This window comes from Pinus tabuliformis, chromosome 6, assembly GCF_031772625.1.
Source record: "Pinus tabuliformis cultivar Carrire ecotype Pingquan chromosome 6, CPIR1, whole genome shotgun sequence".
In the NCBI taxonomy this organism is placed as follows: Eukaryota; Viridiplantae; Streptophyta; class Pinopsida; order Pinales; family Pinaceae; genus Pinus; species Pinus tabuliformis.
The window spans coordinates 2,074,413,663-2,074,435,267 of NC_142292.1; the positions used below are offsets into that span (position 1 = coordinate 2,074,413,663).

Here is a 21,605-nt window from a genome sequence, read left to right on the forward strand (position 1 = left end):
GCTGATGTACTAGTACGTAGGTGCCGACCTACAGAAGGCTACAACCTTATCTTTCTTCCTCCAGGTACCACGTTTCATAAATTTTCAGACTGGATACCCCTGAAGCACAACACCATAATCTAAAGGTCGCGTTTCATCCAATTTTCATACTAGACCCATCAATATCATTGAAGCACACAATCAATCAACACTAGCATCATCAATCTCTGAATCACCCAATACTGAATCACTGATACCCTATCACAGAACTCTGTAACAATGTTCAGATCTAACTGTATCATCAACAATCATGCATCAGACTGCATACGCTACTTGGAAGAGCCAAATCAGCGTGTATATGCAACTTCACCAAAGCGAACCAGCGTATATGTCATTAATTTCTTACTTATAACTTCGTTGCACTTCCTGACTTCAGACATACCCAGATCATTACATATACAAGGATAATATGTGTGTTAGCAACTATATCTAGTCCATAAAGATAATTCATTATGATCCTGATCCATTATTAGATCTCATCCATCAACACTGAAGCTAAACACAATCAAACAAACTGAATATGCAGAATACTGACACCAGTAAATAGTCATCAGAACTCATCAACAACCAAAACCACCGGTAACTTCAAACATCATAGTTCATATGGTATACGCTACTTAGATGTATCTAACCTGCGTATGTACGCACTTTTATCATAGTCAACCAGCGTATACATCTGTAAATATTCATTCATGATTTGCAGCTATTCCAAACTTGAGTTATACCTAGATCATAATATTTACAGAACCTTACACGTGTCAGTATACAGATCTAGAATAAGAGTGATCAAACCGTATAGAGATGATTCATTCCAAGCCATTAGATCCCAATCTATCCTTAGATCTTGTTCTCCATCAACCGTTGAGATTCCTCCTTAGCTCAGATCAAGAAAAGCATTATGAATCCATAACCTGCATACTAGATCTCATACTTCATCAGATATTCAAGACTTTCTCAGTGCCTTTGCCTAATGATATTCTCCTCCTTTTATAGTCTTAGGCCTTACTCAATACCATGGTCCAAAACCACTTAGAACCAATACCTTGGACCAAATACCTGGGGCCAATACGTCGGACAAGATACCTTGGACCAATACCATGGATCACAATACCATGGTCCAAATACCACAGACCAAAACCCAATGTACGCGCCTTCCCTTGCATGAAAGTGCATGTATACGTATACGCACCTTTTGGTTGGCTAACCCGCGTGTATACGCGGCTTTATCAAGGGTAACCTACGTATATCTCTTTTTCTGCATTCTATGAGCTTGAGCTATGATCTATCATCTTAGTAAGTTGCCATCAAGGACAACACATGTATCATAATGCCAACAATCTCCCCTTTTGGACTTGATGGCAAAGTTAACTTTCCATACTGAGAACTGCCATCTTAATGAGTTGTCATTGTACATTACATCTACACTAATTCCTTTGAGTTGTCAAGTATTCTGTCACTTCTGATATCTCTTCTGTAGATTCATCTAGTTATATATAAGTGAGTTGTTCTGCTACAAGTGGGTTGCCATCAAGTACAACACATGCATCATAATGCCAACAGCTTCCCTCCTTCTTCTCCTTCTTCATCATGTCTGCATGACTTGATAGTGTACATGTTCCTGCAATTCACTCATGATGGGACAACATCAATCTGAAAACTCCCTAGTCTAAGATGATGCATTATTATCCATGAACTGAGCCCGGGAAAGTGACAGGCTAGGAGAGAGGGCTCGGTAACTGCGCATTACTCAGTTCCAGGTGACAGGGAGAGATATTGATCAGTGAGACTATGCAGAGCGCAGCTCAAGCTTGACCGAGGAACTTTATAGCGCAGTCCCCAGTGGAAAAAGAAATTGCGCAGTGACCACTAGGAGCCAAGATTGCACAATTCAAGCCAGCAGTGGGTGATGCGAGATGAGGCCCTGCACAATTTTCATAGGTAAGGGGGACTGGGTAGCAGAGAGGCTTAGAGGACAAATCTACGCATTTCTAGAGGGCAAGGGAGGTTGAGTTCTCTATGCATTGCAGGGTTCCAACAGGAAAGGGAAAAGATTGGGGACTAAAAGTGTGAAGTGCGCAATTCTGATCAGAATGGGAGGAACAATTGTGCAATTTTGATCAGAATGGGAGGAACAACTGCACAATTCTGAGGGTTAAGGAAGGTTGTTGGGATCTGGAATTGCGCAGTACAACTTCCCCAGAGGAAACTGAGTACGCACTCTGAAGTTCCAGACAGCAAGGTCACATTAATGAGGGTTGATACTGTGCAGTGTACAGTTCAGTCAGGGCTTGGTGAAGTTGAGTTGCCAGGTCAAGAAGAATTTCTGAAAATGGCTATGTGCGGGAGGGGGATAGACTCGTGATAAACTTGAACTTGTGATCACACACTTAGCATACTTCGAGGACACGACAACATTAACCACTAGATCAAAAAGACAAAGCATTACCCTCTGTGTGATTGTCTCATGACAAGAAGCGACAAGTGCGACACTTGAGATATACCTTTGGATGACTGTGACGACACTTGTGCGATAGTGCTCAAGATTTTGTGTATGAGTGCGACATGTGTTTACATGACTGGGACAACTCATAAACACAAAGATCAGCCTCTAAAACCACCATAAAAGGTTCGCAAACATGACATATTAGTCAAACATGCCAAAAGGCAACAATTAATCCAACAAACAAAAGGGTTCAAAGAACTTGGGGAAAGCTCATGAAATCAACTTAAGTGTTTGCAACAATTAAGGGAAAGACCAAGGAAGGCTCTTAAATTTGAGTGCAAGCCAAAATTTTGGAGGGTGTTGTAGCCGCTACAACAAACTCATCATGTCACAAACGAGGATTTGAATTTGGGTGGGGAAGATAACAACTAGTCTGCCCAACCACCTTTAGATAAATCCAATTCACATATTAATATGATACAGTGGTCTGACTAATAAACAAAATGACTTTTTGGCTAGAATCTAACAATAGAATTTCTAGTGAGATTGTGATTTCTTATTGTTTAAAATACAATTTTGAATGGATAAATAGATTCAATGCCCTGAAAAATCCCTAAGGCACTTGATCTTTGCAAATTAAAAACTTGAACATATACTTTTTAAAAATTTGTTTTAGATTTTGAATAAAATTAACCAAAAAAAATGTTTTAAAAAAATCGTTTCAGTTATTAATTAAACTACACATCTTTTAATATAATAACTATTCTCAATAAAAAAATAAAACAAAAAACAAAACAAAATTAAACTTAACATTTTAATTTTAATTTTAATAAAAACAATTATTATTATCAAAATTTAAAAATAATAAAAATACCATCATATGACACATTTATGGAATCTAGGTTTCATTGATACCTAACGTCTTTGATTGAAAAAAGGAAATAGAGCAAGGTCAACTTGATCTTCTATTTAACTTTCAAATCTAAAAACGAATCACAATAGTCATTGTCAAACTTCCAAATACTGAACTTTCAATAATCATAATGTAACTTGATTTTTTAATTTGTCATTATATAACTTGATTTTTTAATTTGTTATTATAATTTGTTTATTGTCTATATCGTCCAACTTTTATTTTTTTAGTTTTAGCCTTTACATCTCTTTCATCTAGTTTATAAAAGATCTTAAAAATCACAATAATCATGGTCAAACTTCCAAAAACTTAAATTAGTTAGTGTCCTTTCAAAAACTTAAATTTGAACCAAATATTAATCATCATAGGTTCTCAAATCAAAATCAAGCAATCATTATAGGCTTTTAAATTAAGAAAATTGATTTTATAATCAAATTTCATTTTTTAATTTAAATTGCTTTGTGTTTAAGTGTGATTTTTTGAAAAGTTTTCTGGTTTATTTTCTGATCTAATTTGTCTAGAATCCATTAGGAATTCATTGAAACCAGAAGTTTGAAGGGTGAACTTTGTACAATCGAAGTTCCCCAAAGGTTTTTCAGGGTGCTAAATATATATATTTGCAATCAAAAAATCAGTTTAAACAATACAAATCAAGATATGACCACAATTTTTAAGACGAAAGGCAACAGTGAGAAGAATGAGGAAGGAAGCGACTGAGGCGAGCAGGGGCAGAAATGGGACGGGGAAGGAGGGAAATATGGTTGATTCTTGGGAAGCAATGGAATAGTATCAACGAGGTATGGACGGGAAGGAAGAAGGAGAGGAGATATATAACTCAGATCAGGGCAGTCAAGAGCAGCCATGGAGAAGTGCAACGGGGAAAGGGAGGTCCCCTAAGGACAGGCACCAGGAAGAAACTAAGAGTCGAGAGAAGAGAGCCAGACGGTGAAGAGAGGAAGGTAACCTTGGTGGCCCTTCTGGCATAACTGGTCAGGGAAGCAGGGTAAAGGAGGATAATAAAGGGAGCACAGGACGGGGACGGACCCGAAGAGGTAGAGGGAGAGGAAGGCAGGTCAGAAGGTAAAAGAATGGACAGGAAAACGCTGAAGCGGAGGGTCTAGTATGCGGAGAGGGCTTACAGCGAAAACACCGATGAGGACATCCGGAAAATAATCTAGCGAATAGAGGAAGAGGCCACACAGGAGCAATCGGAATCTGAAATAGAAGACTGGGAGTATTTGCTGCCGGATCCAGGAAATACCAGAGGGCACATGTCCCTGTACAAACAGGCTCTCCATGTGTACTGGGTAATGAAGAGGTTGTTGGCAAAAGCCATGGAGCAGGTTGCTATGGAGATGGCTGAATTGGCCCAGGGAATTCCTAACCTGAAAAAAGAGATGCAGAACATTCAGATAACCCTTCTTATGTAGGATAGCAAGCTTGATGAGATCCAGCAGCAGATAAGGAAGATCAACTCTGGAATAAAGGAAGAAGGCAACCAGCCGGAAGCCATGGTAGACTGATATTTGGAGATATGTATAAGTTTTTCATAGTTAGGTTGCAGAGAGCTCGCTCTAATTTTGTTATAGTTCATGATGCAGATAAGAAATAGTAGTAATCTCTTTGAATGTTTAGTATATTTAGCTTGGACAAGAAGACTCAGCATTTTTTGTTTCTGGATGGCTATTAAAAACTTAAGGTGGCCAACAGACCCAGTTTCCCTCCGGGGCAGGTTGAGGCCACTGTATGCATGTACAGGTTCCAACTCGAATTAATAGAATATGAATGGTCCCATGTTAGCTTACAAAAAAAAAAGATATGACCACAAATTTTTCATCGAAATTGAACCAGAAATATACTCGAAACTCCAAAAAATCTCACTTAAAGGCAACTCGATTTTAAATTTGACATCCCTTTCATCTAAGTTAAGAATTTTAACTTCTCCCATAAAAGTACCATATACTAAAATTAAAACGATATTATATTTTGCATTCAAATCTCATGAAGTTTAATCATAGTGATTACTTTAAATTTAAGTTAAATTTATTTATTTAATAATAATAAAATGTTAGGTCCCTATAATACTAGTGATTACCCCATTACTATTGTAGTTGTATCCCTTATTAATATTGTTGTGCCTCTATTGCCCCATATTGTTATTACTATGCTCCATAGAATCCCTTTATTGTTATTTTTGTGCCTTTATATTATTATTGTTAGGTCGGCTGGGTTATATTGTGACTCCTTAGACTCTTGTATATAGAAAGGAGGTTTTCTCATTTGAATCATGGAAGACTCATTCATTTTTGTAATGTAAAGGAGGTTGCCCCCTCGAAGAGACTGAATTCTAAGGCGTTGATGTATCTTTTCTATCTTTTTGTGAGCTAGTTTCATAACATTTGGTATCAGAGCTTTGGATTCTAGGGTTTCGCTGCTCCAAATAGGTCATTGTGGAATTTTCACTATAACTTATTTTCTGCAACGTTTTAGAAGTGCAAAAAAAAACCCATTTGAGATGAAATTGCACTGAACCTTGGGTCCAAATTTCAGAGCTTTTTGCACTATATTTGCATAGATATGGTCTGAGGAAGTTGGTATTTTTGTTGACCCCTGAATTACATTCCAAACAGGTGACTTGGGGAAATTGCCATAACTTTCTCTCTGAGCATCGGATTGAAATTTTATAAGAAGATACAGAAAGAGGACGGACTGTAGTTTCTTGTATATATTTTTCAGAGCCAAAGGTTGAAACAGGGACACGTGGCACGTCGTACAAGTTCGCTCTACTAAACTATTCTATAATCAAGTCACTGTGGGAGATTTGGAATAACTCTTCCTTGGAGAATCCAGTTTGGATCAAACTAGTGGCATTGGAAAGAGGACACAAAGGGCTACTGCAGGTTGCAATTTCATAACTGGATGATATGAAATTACAAAGATACATCAGAGGCAATATCGAGCTCCTACAAAGTGAAAAAAGGTGTGTAGATTTTTTAAAATTTTTGCTTAAGCTTGGTTTGAAAAATTATTTTGAAGGAATTCAAAGGGCATAGTAGAGCATTATTATCGGTAACTGATGCCTCAAGAAAAGAAAATGTAAACACCTAGTAAGAAACCTGAAAGCTCTAGCATGACTCATGAAGAAGAGGAAGAAATGCTACATGATATATCAAAATTACAAAACCAAGTGCAACAAATGTCACTCTCACAAAAGCTAACAGAACCTAAGATAAATGGCGTGGAATCTAAGATAAAGGGCATGCAAGCTAAGATGAATGGCGTGGAAGCTAAGATGGATGATATGAAGATAGATTTGAAGACAAATTCGAAGACAAGCATGGAAGATTTGAAGACAGATTTAACAAATTTTCTACAAGAAATACTTACTCATGGTGAAAGGGTAGTAAAGGAAACTCATGATGCAAACAAAAGAAATGTTAATCATGATTTCATAAACTCTAATGTTGGATCGAAGACCCACCATATTCCAAAAATCGATATGAGGAAGTTTGATGGCAAGGATCCCACAACATGGATATTACAGATGGAGCAATTTTTCGATCTCAATAATGTGCAAAACACACAAAAGGTACATATTTCAACTTTATATTTAGAACCAAATCAATTTGTATGGTATCAATGGCTTTGCTCTCGTAAACAAATTATCACTTGGGCAATTTTTATGAAATAATTGACAGCACATTATGAGGATACAAAAAGCAACACTATTTTTAGCCAATTGATAAGTCTCAAACAAAAGGGTTCAATAATGGAGCACATTGAGGAGTTCCAAAAATTGAACATAAGGGTAAAAAATATTCCAGAGGAGCATAGGATTGATGTATTCATAGAGACTTTAAAGGATAATATCACAATGATGTTCGCCTTTGGGAATCTGATTCATTAGAGAAGGCATTCAGGTTAGCAAGAAAAATGGAAAGCAAAATTACGGCAACCAGGAAGCATACCACTCACAACTATAAAGATGGAAGTGTTGTTGCCCCTAGCCTTCCACAACCTATAAGGTTGACACCACAAAAATTGGAAGAAAAAATAGCAAAAGGGCTTTGTTACAGTTGTGATAGCAAATACACTAAAGGTCATAAGTGTGCTAAGAAGAAATTATTCTACATAGATTGTGAAGAGGAAGAAGAAAAGGAGCAAGAAAGGTCAAAAGAAGAGGATATACTCCAGGAACAAAGCCTAGATAAAGAAGAAATGAATCTGACCATATCTTGTAATGCATTGGTTGGAATTACCACTCCTCAAACCATCAATATAGAAGAACAAATAAAGAAGAAAAAGGTAATAGTGTTGATTGATTCAGGAAGTACCCACAATTTTATTCATTGTAAGATAGCAAAAGAATTGAATTGCTTCCTATATCCAGCACCAGAGTGTCAAGTGATGGTTGCAAATGGAGGAATGATAAATTTCTCTGGAAAGTGCCATAATATCAAGTTATCCATGGGAGCATACATATTGACTAGCCCAATGCTTTCCATTCCAATGGGAGGTGCTGATGTTGTACTAGGAGTCCAATGGCTACAATCCTTGGGTACAATAGCTTTTAATTTTCAAGAACTTTTCATGAAATTTTTTGCGGAAGGAAAGGAAGTTGAATTAAGGGGTAATGCAGGGAAACCAAGAAATATAATTAGCTCTAACGGTATGACAAAGCTTCTAAAAATTGAACAAAGAGGTGTAACTGCACAATTATGTTCTCTAGATGTTTCCACATCGAAATCATCTATTTCTCTAGATCTCCAAAAAGTCATAGACAATCATTCCAAGGTATTTGAGACTCCCAAAGGTCTCCCACCTATTCGTGATCATGCTTATGCTATTCATCTGATTCCAGGAAGTGTTCCTCCAAACATCAGGCCGTATAGATATCCCTATGCCCAAACGAGTGAAATTGAACGTATGGTTGCAGAAATGCTAAAGGCTGATATAATTCAACCTAGTCAAATTTCTTTCTTTGCTCCAGTAGTATTGGTGCACAAGAAGGATGGATCATGGCGCATGTGTCCAGATTATAGGGAGCTCAACAAGCTCACTATTAAAGATAAGTTTCCCATTCCTGTCATTGATGGATTACTAGATGAATTGCATGGATCAATTTACTTCACCAAGTTGGATCTTCATTCAGGATATCATCAAATCAGAATGAAGATTGAAGACATTCTGAAAACAACATTTAGAACTCATGAGGGTCATTATGAATTTTTGGTCATGCCTTTTGGCCTTACCAATGCACCTTCTACATTTCAAGGTTTGATGAATTCCATTTTCAAACCCTTCCTTAGAAAATTTGTGTTAGTATTTTTTGATGATGTACTAATCTACAGCAAGTCTTGGAAGGATCATGTTGAACATGTTGACAGGGTGCTACAACCATTGGAGGAGAAACAATTATATGCAAAAAGATCCAAATGTTTCTTTGGAGTATAAGAGGTGGAATATCTGGGTCATATTGTATCTCATGAAGGAGTTAAGGTAGACCCTAGCAAAATTAAAGCCATTAAGGAATGAAAAATCCCCACATCCATAAAGCATCTGTGAGGATTTCTCGGGTTGACAAGGTATTATCGCAAGTTTGTTAAGAATTATGGGAGTATAGAAGCACCTCTAACAACATTATTGAAGAAAGATGCATTTTCATGGACTCCAGAAGCAACAAAGGCCTTCGAACATCTTAAAGAGGCAATGTGCCAAGCACCAGTCTTAGCTACATCGGACTTCACAAAAACCTTTATTGTGGAATGTGATGCTTCAAGAAATGGAATTGGTGTTGTTTTAATGCAAGATGAAAGACCCATTGCTTTTGAAAGTCGTCCAATCAAGGGAAAGTTTTTACACAAAGCTATTTATGAGAAGGAAATGTTGGCAATACTACATGCACTTAAGAAATGGCGACCCTACCTAATGGGAAGACACTTCAAGGTAAAAATGGATCATGATAGCCTTAAATACTTTTTAGAACAAAGAATATCCTCTGAAGAGAAAAAAAATTGGGTCACAAAGATGTTGGGTTATGACTTTGAAATCATCTACAAAAAAGGGAAGCAAAATGTGGTGGCAGATGCACTCTCAAGAAAGGATGAGGATGTGGAAGCATTGTTGTGCGCCATTTCTATTATCCAACCAGATTAGATAAACGAAGAAAGGGAGGAATGGAAGAATGATGAAGAAGTGTGGGCACTTATTCGAAAGTTACAATAACATTCCAATACATCTTATACATTTAGCTGGCAAAATGATTCGCTATGGTACAAAGATCGCTTATACCTCTGTAAGAATTCCCAACTCAAACAAAAGATTCTTATGGAATTGCACACTTCTCCCTTAGGAGGGCACTCAGGACTTTTAAAAACTTACCACAGGGTTAAGAAGGAATTTTTTTGGGATGGCCTTAAATCGAATATTCAAAAGTTTGTGGTGGAATGTTTGGTTTGCCAACAAAATAAAGTTGAAACAATTAAGACCCTAGGTCTATTACAACCTTTATCCATTCCAAGCCAACGTTGGGAGGAGGTTTCAATGGATTTCATCACAGGTTTACCCAAGTCTGATGGAAAGAGTGTCATCATGGTGGTAGTTGACAGACTTACCAAGTATGCACACTTTTGTGCATTATCACATCCATTTAAAGCCAGTACAATTTCTACTGCATTTATGGAAACAATTCAAAAGCGACTTGGAAACCCAAAGATCATTGTAAGTGACAGAGATCCCATTTTCATTGGAAATTTTTGGACAGAATTATTTTCTTGTCTCGGTACTCAATCAGCTCATAGCTCATCTTATCATCCTCAATCTGATGGGCAAACTGAGATAGTAAACAAATGTTTGGAAGGATATCTTCATTGCTTTGTATCTAATAAACAAACACAATGGGTCAAATGGTTGTCTCTGGCTAAATGGTGGTATAACACTTCCTTCCATACAGCAATAAAAATGAACCCATTTATGGCACTTTATGGATATCAACCACCATCCATCACATCATATTTAAGAGAAAATTCTAAGGTTCAAGCAGTGGAACATCACATCAAGCATCAACAACAAGTCCTCCAACTCTTAAAGGATAACCTCGTGGCACATAATAGAAGGCAGATCAACATCGCAGCAAAAGAAGTTTTGATGTAGGTGATTGGGTATTCCTACGGCTACAACCATATAAACAAATGTCCCTCAAGCAAGCTAAGGAGGATAATAAATTATCACCAAAGTATTATGGTCTGTACAAGGTGTTGCAAAATATTGGTACTATGGCATACAAATTGGAGCTTCCTGCAGCTTCTCGAGTGCACCCATTTTTCCATGTTTCATGTTTAAAGAAGATTATAGGCGACAAGCTCCCAGTTCAAACAATATTTCCAGAACTTGACAAGGAATGAAAAATCATATTGGAACCGGAAGCAGTCACAGAAACAAGAACTCGACAGCTATGAAATTGATCAATTTTGGAGTATCTCATCAAGTGGAAGAACTTATCCGCTGAAAATTCCACATGGGAGGATGAGAATTTTATACAGAAGCATCCAGAACTACTCAAGCGTTGAGGACAACACTTTTTTGAAGGAGAGGGGCATGTTAGGTCCATATAATACTAGTGATTACCCCATTACTATTGTAGTTGTATCCCTTATTAATATTATTGTGCCCCTATTGTCCCCATATTGTTATTACTATGCCCCATAGAATCCCTCTATTGTTATTTTTGTGCCTTTATATATTATTGTTAGGTCAGTTGCGTTATATTGTGACTCCTTAGACTCCTATATATAGAAATGAGGTTTTGTCATTTGAATCATGGAAGAATCATTCATTTGTGTAATGTAAAGGAGGTTTCCCCCTCGAAGAGGCTGAATTCTAAGGCGTTGATCGATCTTTTTGTGAGCTGGTTGGTTTCATAACATAAAAAATATTGTAGATAATTTTGATTATAGTGTATCATTAAAAAAATCTAGTTCATAATTATAATTACCTAATGTTTTTTTTGGATTGTAATAAAAAAATAATCTATTTGAAGATTGATGTGTTTTTTGGATTGTAATAAAATAAAACCTATTCAAAGATTGATGAGGCTTGAAGTAACATTTTTTGCTAAATCATAATCAAAGAAGTAAAGAACATTAAGCTCACTAGTTATCCATGAACATGTTGTCATTCTTGTTGATTCTAAAGTACTCATCTTTGAGTTGGTTTTGCTCAAATGACTCCCACTACAACATAACTTCTCAACTATCCAAAGTGATTCCTTCATTTGCTAGCTAATCTGCCAATCCATTGGCCTTTCTGCAAACCTGAAAGCCTAGATTTATATTGGGAATAACTTAAGTTAGGGTGGCAATTTCGGTAAATCTAACAAAAACTGCCAGTTCTATGATACCTTTCTTGAATTGGTTTCCCCTAATATTTTGGACAACCCCTACATTATTACTATCGAGCAACCTCCACAATTAGGTTGGAGTATCCTCTTATATAAGCCATAAATAATGCATTCACTAAATCATAAGTTCTACTACATCATTAGTGTTATTGCCCAAGTGAACAATGAAAATGAACAGTTCTATGATACCTTGCTTGAATTGGTTTCCCCTAATATTTTGGACAACTCCTACATTATTACTATTGAATCACCTCCACAATTAGGTTGGAGTATCATCTTAGATGAGCCACAAATAATGCCTTCACTAAATCATAAGTTCCACTACATCGTTAGTGTTATTGACCAAGTGACCAATGAAAATGAAGATGATGACACATGTATTGTCCCTAAAAACTCCTCCAACATTGCTACTGTTATGCTCTTAACCTGCAAAAGATACCCAAATACAGAAGATGCAATGAAAGATACCCAGAACATAGAATAGTGAGAGACAACAACAAATATTTTATTATTCAGAAAGCAATGTTCACTGGCCTCTTCGAGGGGGCAACCTCCAATAGAGCAGAGCTCGATACAAAAATAAGACACGATGCTCCTCGTAGGGAGTCTCTATCCTTTATATATGACTCATACATGTAATACCATGGATCAATACCATGGGTTTTATTAATACCATCTATATAATACCATGGCCCATTTGCAACTAACTCTGGTCCCATCATTAATTGCGGGTTAACCACTTACAATTATTAATATGGGCTTTATTGACTCTTTACTATGACTCGATCCCACGACATAAATAAGGGGGTTAGGGTGGGACCCTAACATGCCCTCCCCCTTAAGAATAGCCTTGTCCTCAAGGCTGAAGCTGCGGAAACTGCTGAAGAATAGTGGCTGGTTCCCAAGTGGCATCTTCCTGAGAGGTGTCTTTCCACTTGAGGAGGACTTCGCTAATCATGCGGCCACGCAGGTGCATTTCTCATGTGTCTAGGACCTATTCAGGTTGGAGCCAGATTGACCCTTCCTCGTCCAATTCAGGTAGACTGGTTTGAATTCTGCAATTGTTCCCAATCACTTTCTTGAGGCATGAGACATGGAAAACTGGATGGATTTTTGCAGTCGGTGGCAAAGCCAGCTTATAGGCTACTTCTCCAATGTGCTGAAGTACTTGATATGGTCTGTAGAATTTTGGAGATAGTTTCTGACAACCCTTGTCTTTGAGTGATGTTTGCTTATATGGTTGCAACCGCAAAAAGACCTAATCCCCTTCTTAAAATTGGTGCTCTGAGCGATGCTAGTCTACCTGTTGCTTCATGCGGTTTTGAGCTTGATGAAGATTCTCTCTAAGATGGGCGAGCATGGTTGCGCGGTTTTGTAGGAGTTGATCCACTGCTTGTACCTTTGAGCACCCCTGGATATAAGAAGTAGGGGAATGAGGGAGTTGACCATATACTGCTTCATAGGAACTCATTTTGGTGGTGGCATGATAGTTGGTGTTATACCACCATTCAGCCAGAGGTAACCACTGTACCCAAAGATGTTGCATTTCTGAAGTGAAACACCTAAGGTAGGTTTCCTGACATTTGTTGATGGCTTTAGTTTGACCATCTGTTTGTGGATGATAGGAAGTAATGAGTTTTAGTTGGATGCCTTGTAGCTTGAAGAGTTCCTGCCAAAAATTACTGGTGAAGATCGAGTCGCGATCAGACACAATAGAAGTGGGCATGCCATGCAATTTGAAGATCTGATCCATGAAAGATTGAGCTATCAAACTCGGTGTAAACGGGTGGGGTAGGGCGCAGAAATGAGCATACTTCGAAAGTCTGTCCACAACCACCATGATGACTGACTTGTTTCCTAACTTTGGAAGACTTGTAATGAAATCCATAGAAACCTCCGTCCATATTGATGCTGGGATGGGCAACGGTTGTAATGTCCCTGGTGCTTTGACGGTCTCCCCTTTGTGGCGTTGACAAACATCGCATTCTGCTACAAAAGTAAGGATGTCCTTTTTCATGCATGTCCAAAAAAATGATCTTCTGGTGCGAGCATACGTCTTTTGAAAGCCTGAATGTCCTGCAATGGGGGATGAGTGCAATTCTGCCAAAATGCGACTTTTGAGGGTGGATGTTGGTGATATTACGACTCTGTCCTTGTAGCGAAGAATCTCATCCTGCCATGAGTAGCCCTTGGTGGAATTTGGATCCGCCTGTAATTGAGAAATGACTTGGGAGAGCCCGGGATGTGAAAACCATTCCCTGCGAGCCTCTTCAATCCATTCTGGAACGGGAAGGGAAATTGCTAGCAGGGTACTTTCCTCCTCAAATTGGCGAGATAATGCATCTACTACACTATTTTCTTGCCCTTTCTTGTAAATGATCTCATAATCATATCCCAGCATTTTGGCGAGCCATTTATTTTGTTGTAGGGAGGATAGGGGTTGCTCCAAAAAATATTTAAGACTGTGATGGTCTGTGCCGATTTGGAAACGTCGCCCCAATAAGTAAGGTCGCCAGGTCTCTACTGCATGTAAGATGGCCACCATTTCCTTCTCATAGGTAGATTGGCCCAAATTCTTCCCACTTAGTTGTTGGCTTGTGAAGGCCAAAGGTCGCCCTTCCTGCATTAAGACCGCCCCAATACCCGTACCCGAAGCATCACATTCAATGACAAAAGATTTGGTGAAATCAGGTAGTGCTAAGACTGGAGTGGAACACATGGCATTTTGAGAGCTGTAAATGCCTGTTGTGCGTCCTCATTCCAGAAGAATGAATTTTTCTTCAGGAGTTGAGTGAGGGGCTTCGCTATGCGACCATAATTGTGGACAAATTTGCGATAATAGCCTGTGAGACCCAAAAATCCTCTCAGGCTCTTCAAGGTCTTAGGTTGAGGCCAATCTTGCATTGCCTGGATCTTTTTGGGGTCCACCTTGACACCTTCACGCCCCACAATGTGGCCCAAATACTCAACTTCCTCCATGCCAAACGAACACTTGGACATCTTAACAAATAATTTATGCTTGCGAAGCAGTTGCAAGAGTAAATCTACATGCTAAAGATGTGCAGCCCAAGTGCAACTATAGATGAGGATGTCATCGAAGAAGACAAGGAAAAATTTCCTGAGATATGGTTTGAGAAGGTGGTTCATAAGGCTCTAAAAAGTAGATGGGGCATTACAAAGACCGAATGGCATGACCAAGAACTCATAATGGCCTTCATGAGTTCGGAAAGCAGTCTTTGGAATGTCGACTTCCTTCATGTGAATTTGGTGGTAGCCTGAGCGAAGATCCAGCTTAGTGAAGAATTGAGCCCCATTGAGTTCATCCAGCAAATCATCAACCACCGGGATGGGAAATTTATCTTTGACTGTCAACTTATTGAGGGCCCTAAAGTCTGGACACATCTGCCACTCCCCATCTTTCTTGAGCACCATGACCACTGGTGATGAATAAGGACTAATGCTGGGACGAATGACACCTGCTTCCAAAAGTTCCTTGATTATCTTTTCTATTTCATTCTTTTGGGTGAACGGATATCTGTATGGGCGCACATTTGGGGGTTGGGCCCCTGGAACCAAGGTGATGCTATGATCATGTTCCCCTCTCGAGGGTGGCAGCTCATGAGGCTTGTCAAAGACCGGAAGATGGTTATTTAAAATCTGTTGCATCTCATGATGAATCGGCAGAGACTTGGTTTCGACTGCTTGGATGGCATTAAATTGAGCTATAACTCCATGATGGCCCTTTTTTAGCAATTTTTCCATCCTATGTGAGCTGATGATAGAGGGAGCTCCCGCCTGGAGTCCACGGAGGGTATGTGTGGAGTTGTTTTGCTTAAAACTCATATATAACTCCTGGAAATCCATTGTGATTGGCCTAAGAGTGCGAAGCCATTCATCACCGAGGACAATGTCGCACTCTCCCATGTGTATGGCAAATATGTGGGTCTTCAACTAATAATCCCCATTTGAAGTTTGACATTTTCACAGCGGCCTTCACATTTCATTGTGCCCCCATCCGCAATTTGGACTTGGAAGTTAGAAACTGCTCGTACAAAACAATGCACTGCTTCCGCGACTTTTTGATGGATGAAATTATGTGTACTTCCACTATCAATCAAGACTACTACTGGGCGATGTTTAATAAAACCTCTGATTTTGAGAGTTTGAGGTGAAGAAATCCCTGCCAAAGCATGCAGCGAAATAACTGGTTCATCAGGGACATTGTCCTTTTGGTTGTCCTCTTCTACCGCCTCATGTTCCTCCAGTGGTGGATCTTCCTCTGATGAGCTGTAATCAGTGGCATCAATTTGAAAAAAATTGGGCTCCTTGCATTTATGACCTGGGGAGTATTTTTCATCACAGTAGTAACATAATCCTTGCTTTCTTCTTTCGGCCATTTCTGCAGGTGACACCTTTTGAACCTTAAGTGTTTGAGTCGTGCTGTGAGCCTGTGGGGTGCGACCCTTAGCAGTGAAATTTGGGCGACTGTATTGGGATGCTAACGCACGTTCCACGTTATGAGCTACCTTGCAAGCCTCTGTCCATGTGGAAGGGTGGTGCAGTAGGACGTGGGCTTTTATGGCTTCTTTAAGACCGCTGATAAAACATTCCATGTAGAACACATCTGTGAGACCCCTAGTGCGGAAGGCTAAGGCTTCAAAGGCTGTAACATATTCATCCACTGTGCCAGTCTGTCGGAGCTTAGTAAGACGACCCAAAAAAGAAGATTCTTGGTCAAAGCGTTCTGTAAGAGCTTTTTTGAAGGTGGTCCAAGTCACAAAAGTTCCATTGCAACGTTGATGCCATTCCCACCATTGCCACCTTTCATTGTCCAAGTACATGCTCCCCACCATAAGCTGAGTCTCATTATCTAAGATCTTATTCAGATTGAAATACTGCTCCATTTGTGCTATCCATGCTGTCGGGTGAGAACCATCAAATTTATGCATATCCAACTTGGGAGGTCGCGGACGGGATTGTTGGTGGGGGCCCCAGAGGTGAAGAGAGTGGCTAGACTCACCCTCACTGTGTCCATTGCCAATATACGCCTCCTCGTGGGCTTCCTCCTTGCCCTTCGGGATTATGCTAGTTAGTCTGTCAAGCTGAAGTTGGAGGGATTGCAAGGTTTGTTCAAGTTTGTCCATCCTCTCATTGGCCATAGCTTGAGCTCTAGTTTCTACCATGCACCGACTTGATGTTCTTGAAATTTGGGACCGCCCAAAAAAAAATTTCACTAAGAATTGAATGGTACCACCGTGCTCAGCTCGTCGTCCTGATTCTGATGGGCTAGATCACCAATAAGCGCCCCGGGAGATCTCAGGCTTTTTTTTTTTTTTTTTTTGAAAACTCCTAACGGAGTTTTACTCCTCCTTTAGGAATACTGCAGTAACCGAATCCTCAAAATGTCAATGCTGCCAAAAGTCCTGCGAAAATCATGCCCCAATATAGGAACCCCACGCAACTACTCAGATCCAGTGGATCTGAGAGATCTGAATGGCAGATCGGATAGCTCTGAGCAGTGGAACAGATTGCTGCTGCGGATCTGATGGATCTAATGGATCGGAATCACTGGTCTGCTAACTCGGAACTACGGGACTGATGTCTGTTGCTACTGCACCCCTTTGCGCAAGCGGATCTGGCAGAGATGATGCGTGATCCCAAGATAGAAAAGGGAACCATGGTCTCGAGGAGTGTCAGGTGCTACAGATCGCAATATACATAAGGGTCTGATAGTAGTACTCGGCCCAATGTTTTAGGGCTCTAACTAAGGAGGATCAACCGTACCCTTAACCGTACAACCCGACTACCCTATCGCACAGGCAAGTAATCTATCCGAGTGCTGTTCTTGGTGTACTGTAGCAGCAAGACGGCCGACGGTTTATCTATGGCGAGGTTGCAGAGAAGCTAACTGGCTTCCGATATACCCAGAAGATACTTGGAAGACAGTGCGTACGCGGTTCTGTCTAATGCGCTACTACTCGAAGGGGTACCCATAGGGGTTACAAGGGAGTCCAACAAGCGTGACCACCTCTTGTATTTCCTGCGTGCATGCCTCCCCAAATCCGCAGGTTTATGTGCTCAACGATAGATCCCATGGTTTAAAGACGCCGGAACACATCTCTAGCTAAAAAAATTTTGCTAAGAAATGGAGATCCCATCGGCCCTGAAAAGTGCTTTGATACCACTTGTTATGCTCTTAACTTGCAAAAGATACCCAAATACAAAAGATGCAAAGAAAGATACCCAGAACATAGAATAGTGAGAGATAACAGCAAATATTTTATTATTCAGAAAGCAATGTTCACTGGCCTCTTCGAGGGGGCAACCTCCAATAGAGTAGAGCTCGATACAAAAATAAGACACGATGCTCCTCGCAGGGAGTCTCTATCCTTTATATATGACTCATACATGCAATACCATGGATCAATACCATGGGTTTTATTAATACCATCTATCTAATACCATGGCCCATTTGCAACTAATTGTGGTCTCGTCATTAATTGCGGGTTAACCACTTACAATTATTAATATGGGCTTTATTGACTCTTTACTATGACTCGATCCCATGACATAAATAAGGGGGTTAGGGTGGGACCCTAACAGCTACGCCAAGATTGCCTTTGGCTATTTTGCTAAAATTCAGTTTAACACAGGCCTTGGGTGGTCTTGACCATGTACTCCGAGAAGGATGTTGAAATGATGGATTATACTTGATAAAAGAGAATAGGCCTTTTCATACTTCCATTCATTGAAAATTTTCTTCTCCCATCCCATCACTTCTTGGGACTAAGGAAAAGCATCAACCAAATCTTGAATGCTAGTTTGAATGATGTGCCACATGTCCTCCAAGTTTCTATGTTGTTGTTTGAAAATTCTATGATTGTGTTCTTTCTAAATAGTCCATTCTTTCTAAATAGTCCATGGTAAGAATCATGGAACAACATTCCATTCTCTACTTAAGATGGGGTTGTGGCATGGTGACTTGAGATGGGGTTAGTGGTATGGTGACTATCTCCATTTCTAGAGGTTTGATTTATGTTCTCTCTAATATAATTAAACTATCTAAATATGGTAGCCCCTTTATCCCAAAGTTCTGATAGGACTACAACCCTTTAAATAGGTGCTCCATGATCTCTTCTTATACCTTGCATAGGTAGAGATTTCCTTCAAGCTAACATATAGAGGAAAGTAGAGACCTTAGGCCAATTATTTTGTTCCAAATGTTATTCAAAATACCTCCTATGTCCTAGCAGCTTCCCTATGCATAGCTTCTAGGTGGTATAAATGTTTGACTTTAGAGTTGCAATCTACTTGCAAAGCTTGCCGTAATATGCCATGGCCTTACTAGACAATTATTCTACTTTTACTCAAGCAATTCTCTAAGTTCTATCCTTTCCTCCTTTGATAATTATGGTGGCCCAATCTAACCTTGAATTTTACCTGCAAAAGGATGTAGGCCTTAGATTGTTTGAGAGCCCCCAATATTGGTTGACTAGGCTCTAATCCTATGCTTAAAGTTCAATTTTCATTGATTACAATGGTTGCCAAGAGTCTACCACGGGTTCCTATTGCCGTATGTCTTCCATAATAATTCCAAAGAGTCGTCTCAAATTTCCCAAAAAATATGAGCCTAGGCTAAGGCCTAGTTGCCCAAGCATTTTTCTAAATCAGAAACCTTGAGTGAGGGCTCTCCATACAGATGATATCCTCCTTTAAAATGTCATAATTACATTAAGATTTCCATATTTCACTCTTAAAATTGTTTATAATTTTAATCCATCTCCATTAACTTTTTATTGCTAAAGCTTTACTCATCATCAATCCACCTCCCTATCCCTATCACTATCCCTATGTCAATAGATAGACTTTGTCTAACCCACCAAAACTCAATTTCTTTCGCTATTAACACTCCCCAAAACTCAATTTCTTTCGCTATTAACACTCCCCAATAGGAAGGATATTTGAATAAGTGAATAGCTTTGGTGATCTTCATAAACACTATAAGAATAAAAAAGAAATATAACAACATGGAGTGAAATATACATCCCCAACAAAAATATTCTTTACTTTATATAAAATTTAGATTATTAGTTATATATATATATATATATATATATATAAACTTAATTTTGAATTAAATTAAAAATAAAAAATAAATAAATAGGAGCCATTGATGTTGTGGGACAAGGGATGGTGTTAAAAAAATGATTATATTTTTCATTTGGTGTTTTATGGGAGCCACGAATGTTGAAGTGTGTTGACTTGATAGAGATTGAACGCGCGACCTCAGAGTTAGTTGGTAGTTAGTTGGTACTGCATCACATCGCATCTCTGGTCCGCCTTGCCCTTCGGCATCGGCATTGGCTTCGGCTTCTTTGGCTGTAAATGGTAATATGTGGGTTGGTATTCTGAATTAGTTTTTTCTCAGATTGATGATGGTGATGACGATGAAGAAAAAAATGAGAATGAGAATGAGGAGTAGGAGTTGTGAGAAGGCCCGTGTGATCCAATCAGACGGGCAAGTGAGGCAGGTGGAGCTGCCCATGAGCGTTGGAGATCTGCTCCGCCTGCATCCACACCATTATGTAAAAGAAGCCATTACAAGAAGGAGAAAATTCAAAGCCTCCATGATGCCCATTGAAGCTCAGCTCGAGAGTGGCGGCATTTACCTCCTCCTTCATCTGCCCCGCCTATTCCCCTCCTCCTCTGCCTCTTCTCTGCCTCTTCCACCGCCTTGCGCTTGCTTTCGCAGGGTTAATCAAGAACAAGAAAACAAGGTTAATCAAGAACCAGAAGGAGAACGAGAGAAAATGGCCAAATGCGGGCCATCAATATGGATGGGGAAAGGCCACCAGCGCGGGCTCTTGTTCTTTACCTCCCGCACTGCCCAGTTGTTTAAAGTATCCCCGGATGAGACAGGGTTAGGGTTAGGGTTAGGGTTAGCGAGTTCGATCCCCGGCGGCTTGATGAAGCGCAACAGGATTTGGGAACCGTCGCTGGAGATAATTCTGGAGGATGAAATTCTGTCACCGCAAAGCGGTAGCAGAAAACAGGGGGAATTGGTCCAAGAACTGAATGTTGCCAATCAGAGAATTGAGCAGCAAATACCCCGGCCGAGTTCCTCCTCCTGCAACTCCATTTCCAAGCCGAGTTCTTCCTCGTCCAGATCCAGGTCCAGTCCCAGGCGATCTTCCTCGCCCACCTGCAAGCCAAGGCTGCGAATGAAGAAAAAAGATTCCAATGCTAATGTAATTATTCTGTAATCATGGATTCAATTGCAGAATTCTTTTGATGATAAGAGATCCCCAATTATGGGTTTCTTATTTTTTGCTGTATTTTTTTAATTGGCAGCGGCAGAATCGAAGAATCTGGATCCGCATTCATTCATTCGAAGTCTGTGGTGCTGAGTGGATTTTATGGGTTTATCGCCTTTATCAAGGTAAAGCTCATCAAGTGGGTCTCACAAGACATCACTGTATAATTTGCCTTGCCTGTACGGAGCACTGCAGTCTTTTGGGTTTATCCTTTTTTATCTTCTAAATTCTTTCATTTTTTATTACTGAAAATCTCAACCCTGAAAGAGTTTTAATGATTTTTTAATCATTAATTTATTTTAATTTATTTTAACCCTGAAGGACAGGGTTAAACTGCCTTATCTAATTATTTTAGATTTTAAAATTTTGAAATTTTTTATATTTTGAAATATTTGTTCAAATACAGGTAAATATTTTTTTGAGTTAAATTATATTTTATTATTATTTACAATTTATACATAAATTAATTAAATATGTTAAAAATCTTTTTACACACTG

General features: G+C 39.3%; 1 protein-coding gene across 1 annotated transcript; it reads left to right on the top strand.

The window, feature by feature from the left end:
• Positions 1 to 20,040: 20,040 nt before the first annotated feature.
• Positions 20,041 to 21,333, top strand: LOC149267545 (uncharacterized). Its single transcript, XM_089412468.1, has 2 exons — positions 20,041 to 21,041; positions 21,145 to 21,333. Exons 1-2 carry the CDS (start codon positions 20,226 to 20,228, stop codon positions 21,331 to 21,333), a joined length of 1,005 nt encoding a protein of 334 aa, XP_089268594.1. The 5' UTR covers positions 20,041 to 20,225.
• The last annotated feature ends 272 nt before the right edge of the window (positions 21,334 to 21,605 follow it).

Excerpts from the sequence above, each read along its gene's own strand:
- LOC149267545 (XM_089412468.1), top strand. The coding sequence starts at position 20,226 with ATGATGGTGATGACGATGAAGAAAAAAATGAGAATGAGAATGAGGAGT. Across the intron at positions 21,042-21,144 it reads AAAAAGATTCCAATGCTAAT|CGGCAGAATCGAAGAATCTG; the intron begins GTAATTATTCTG and ends TTTAATTGGCAG.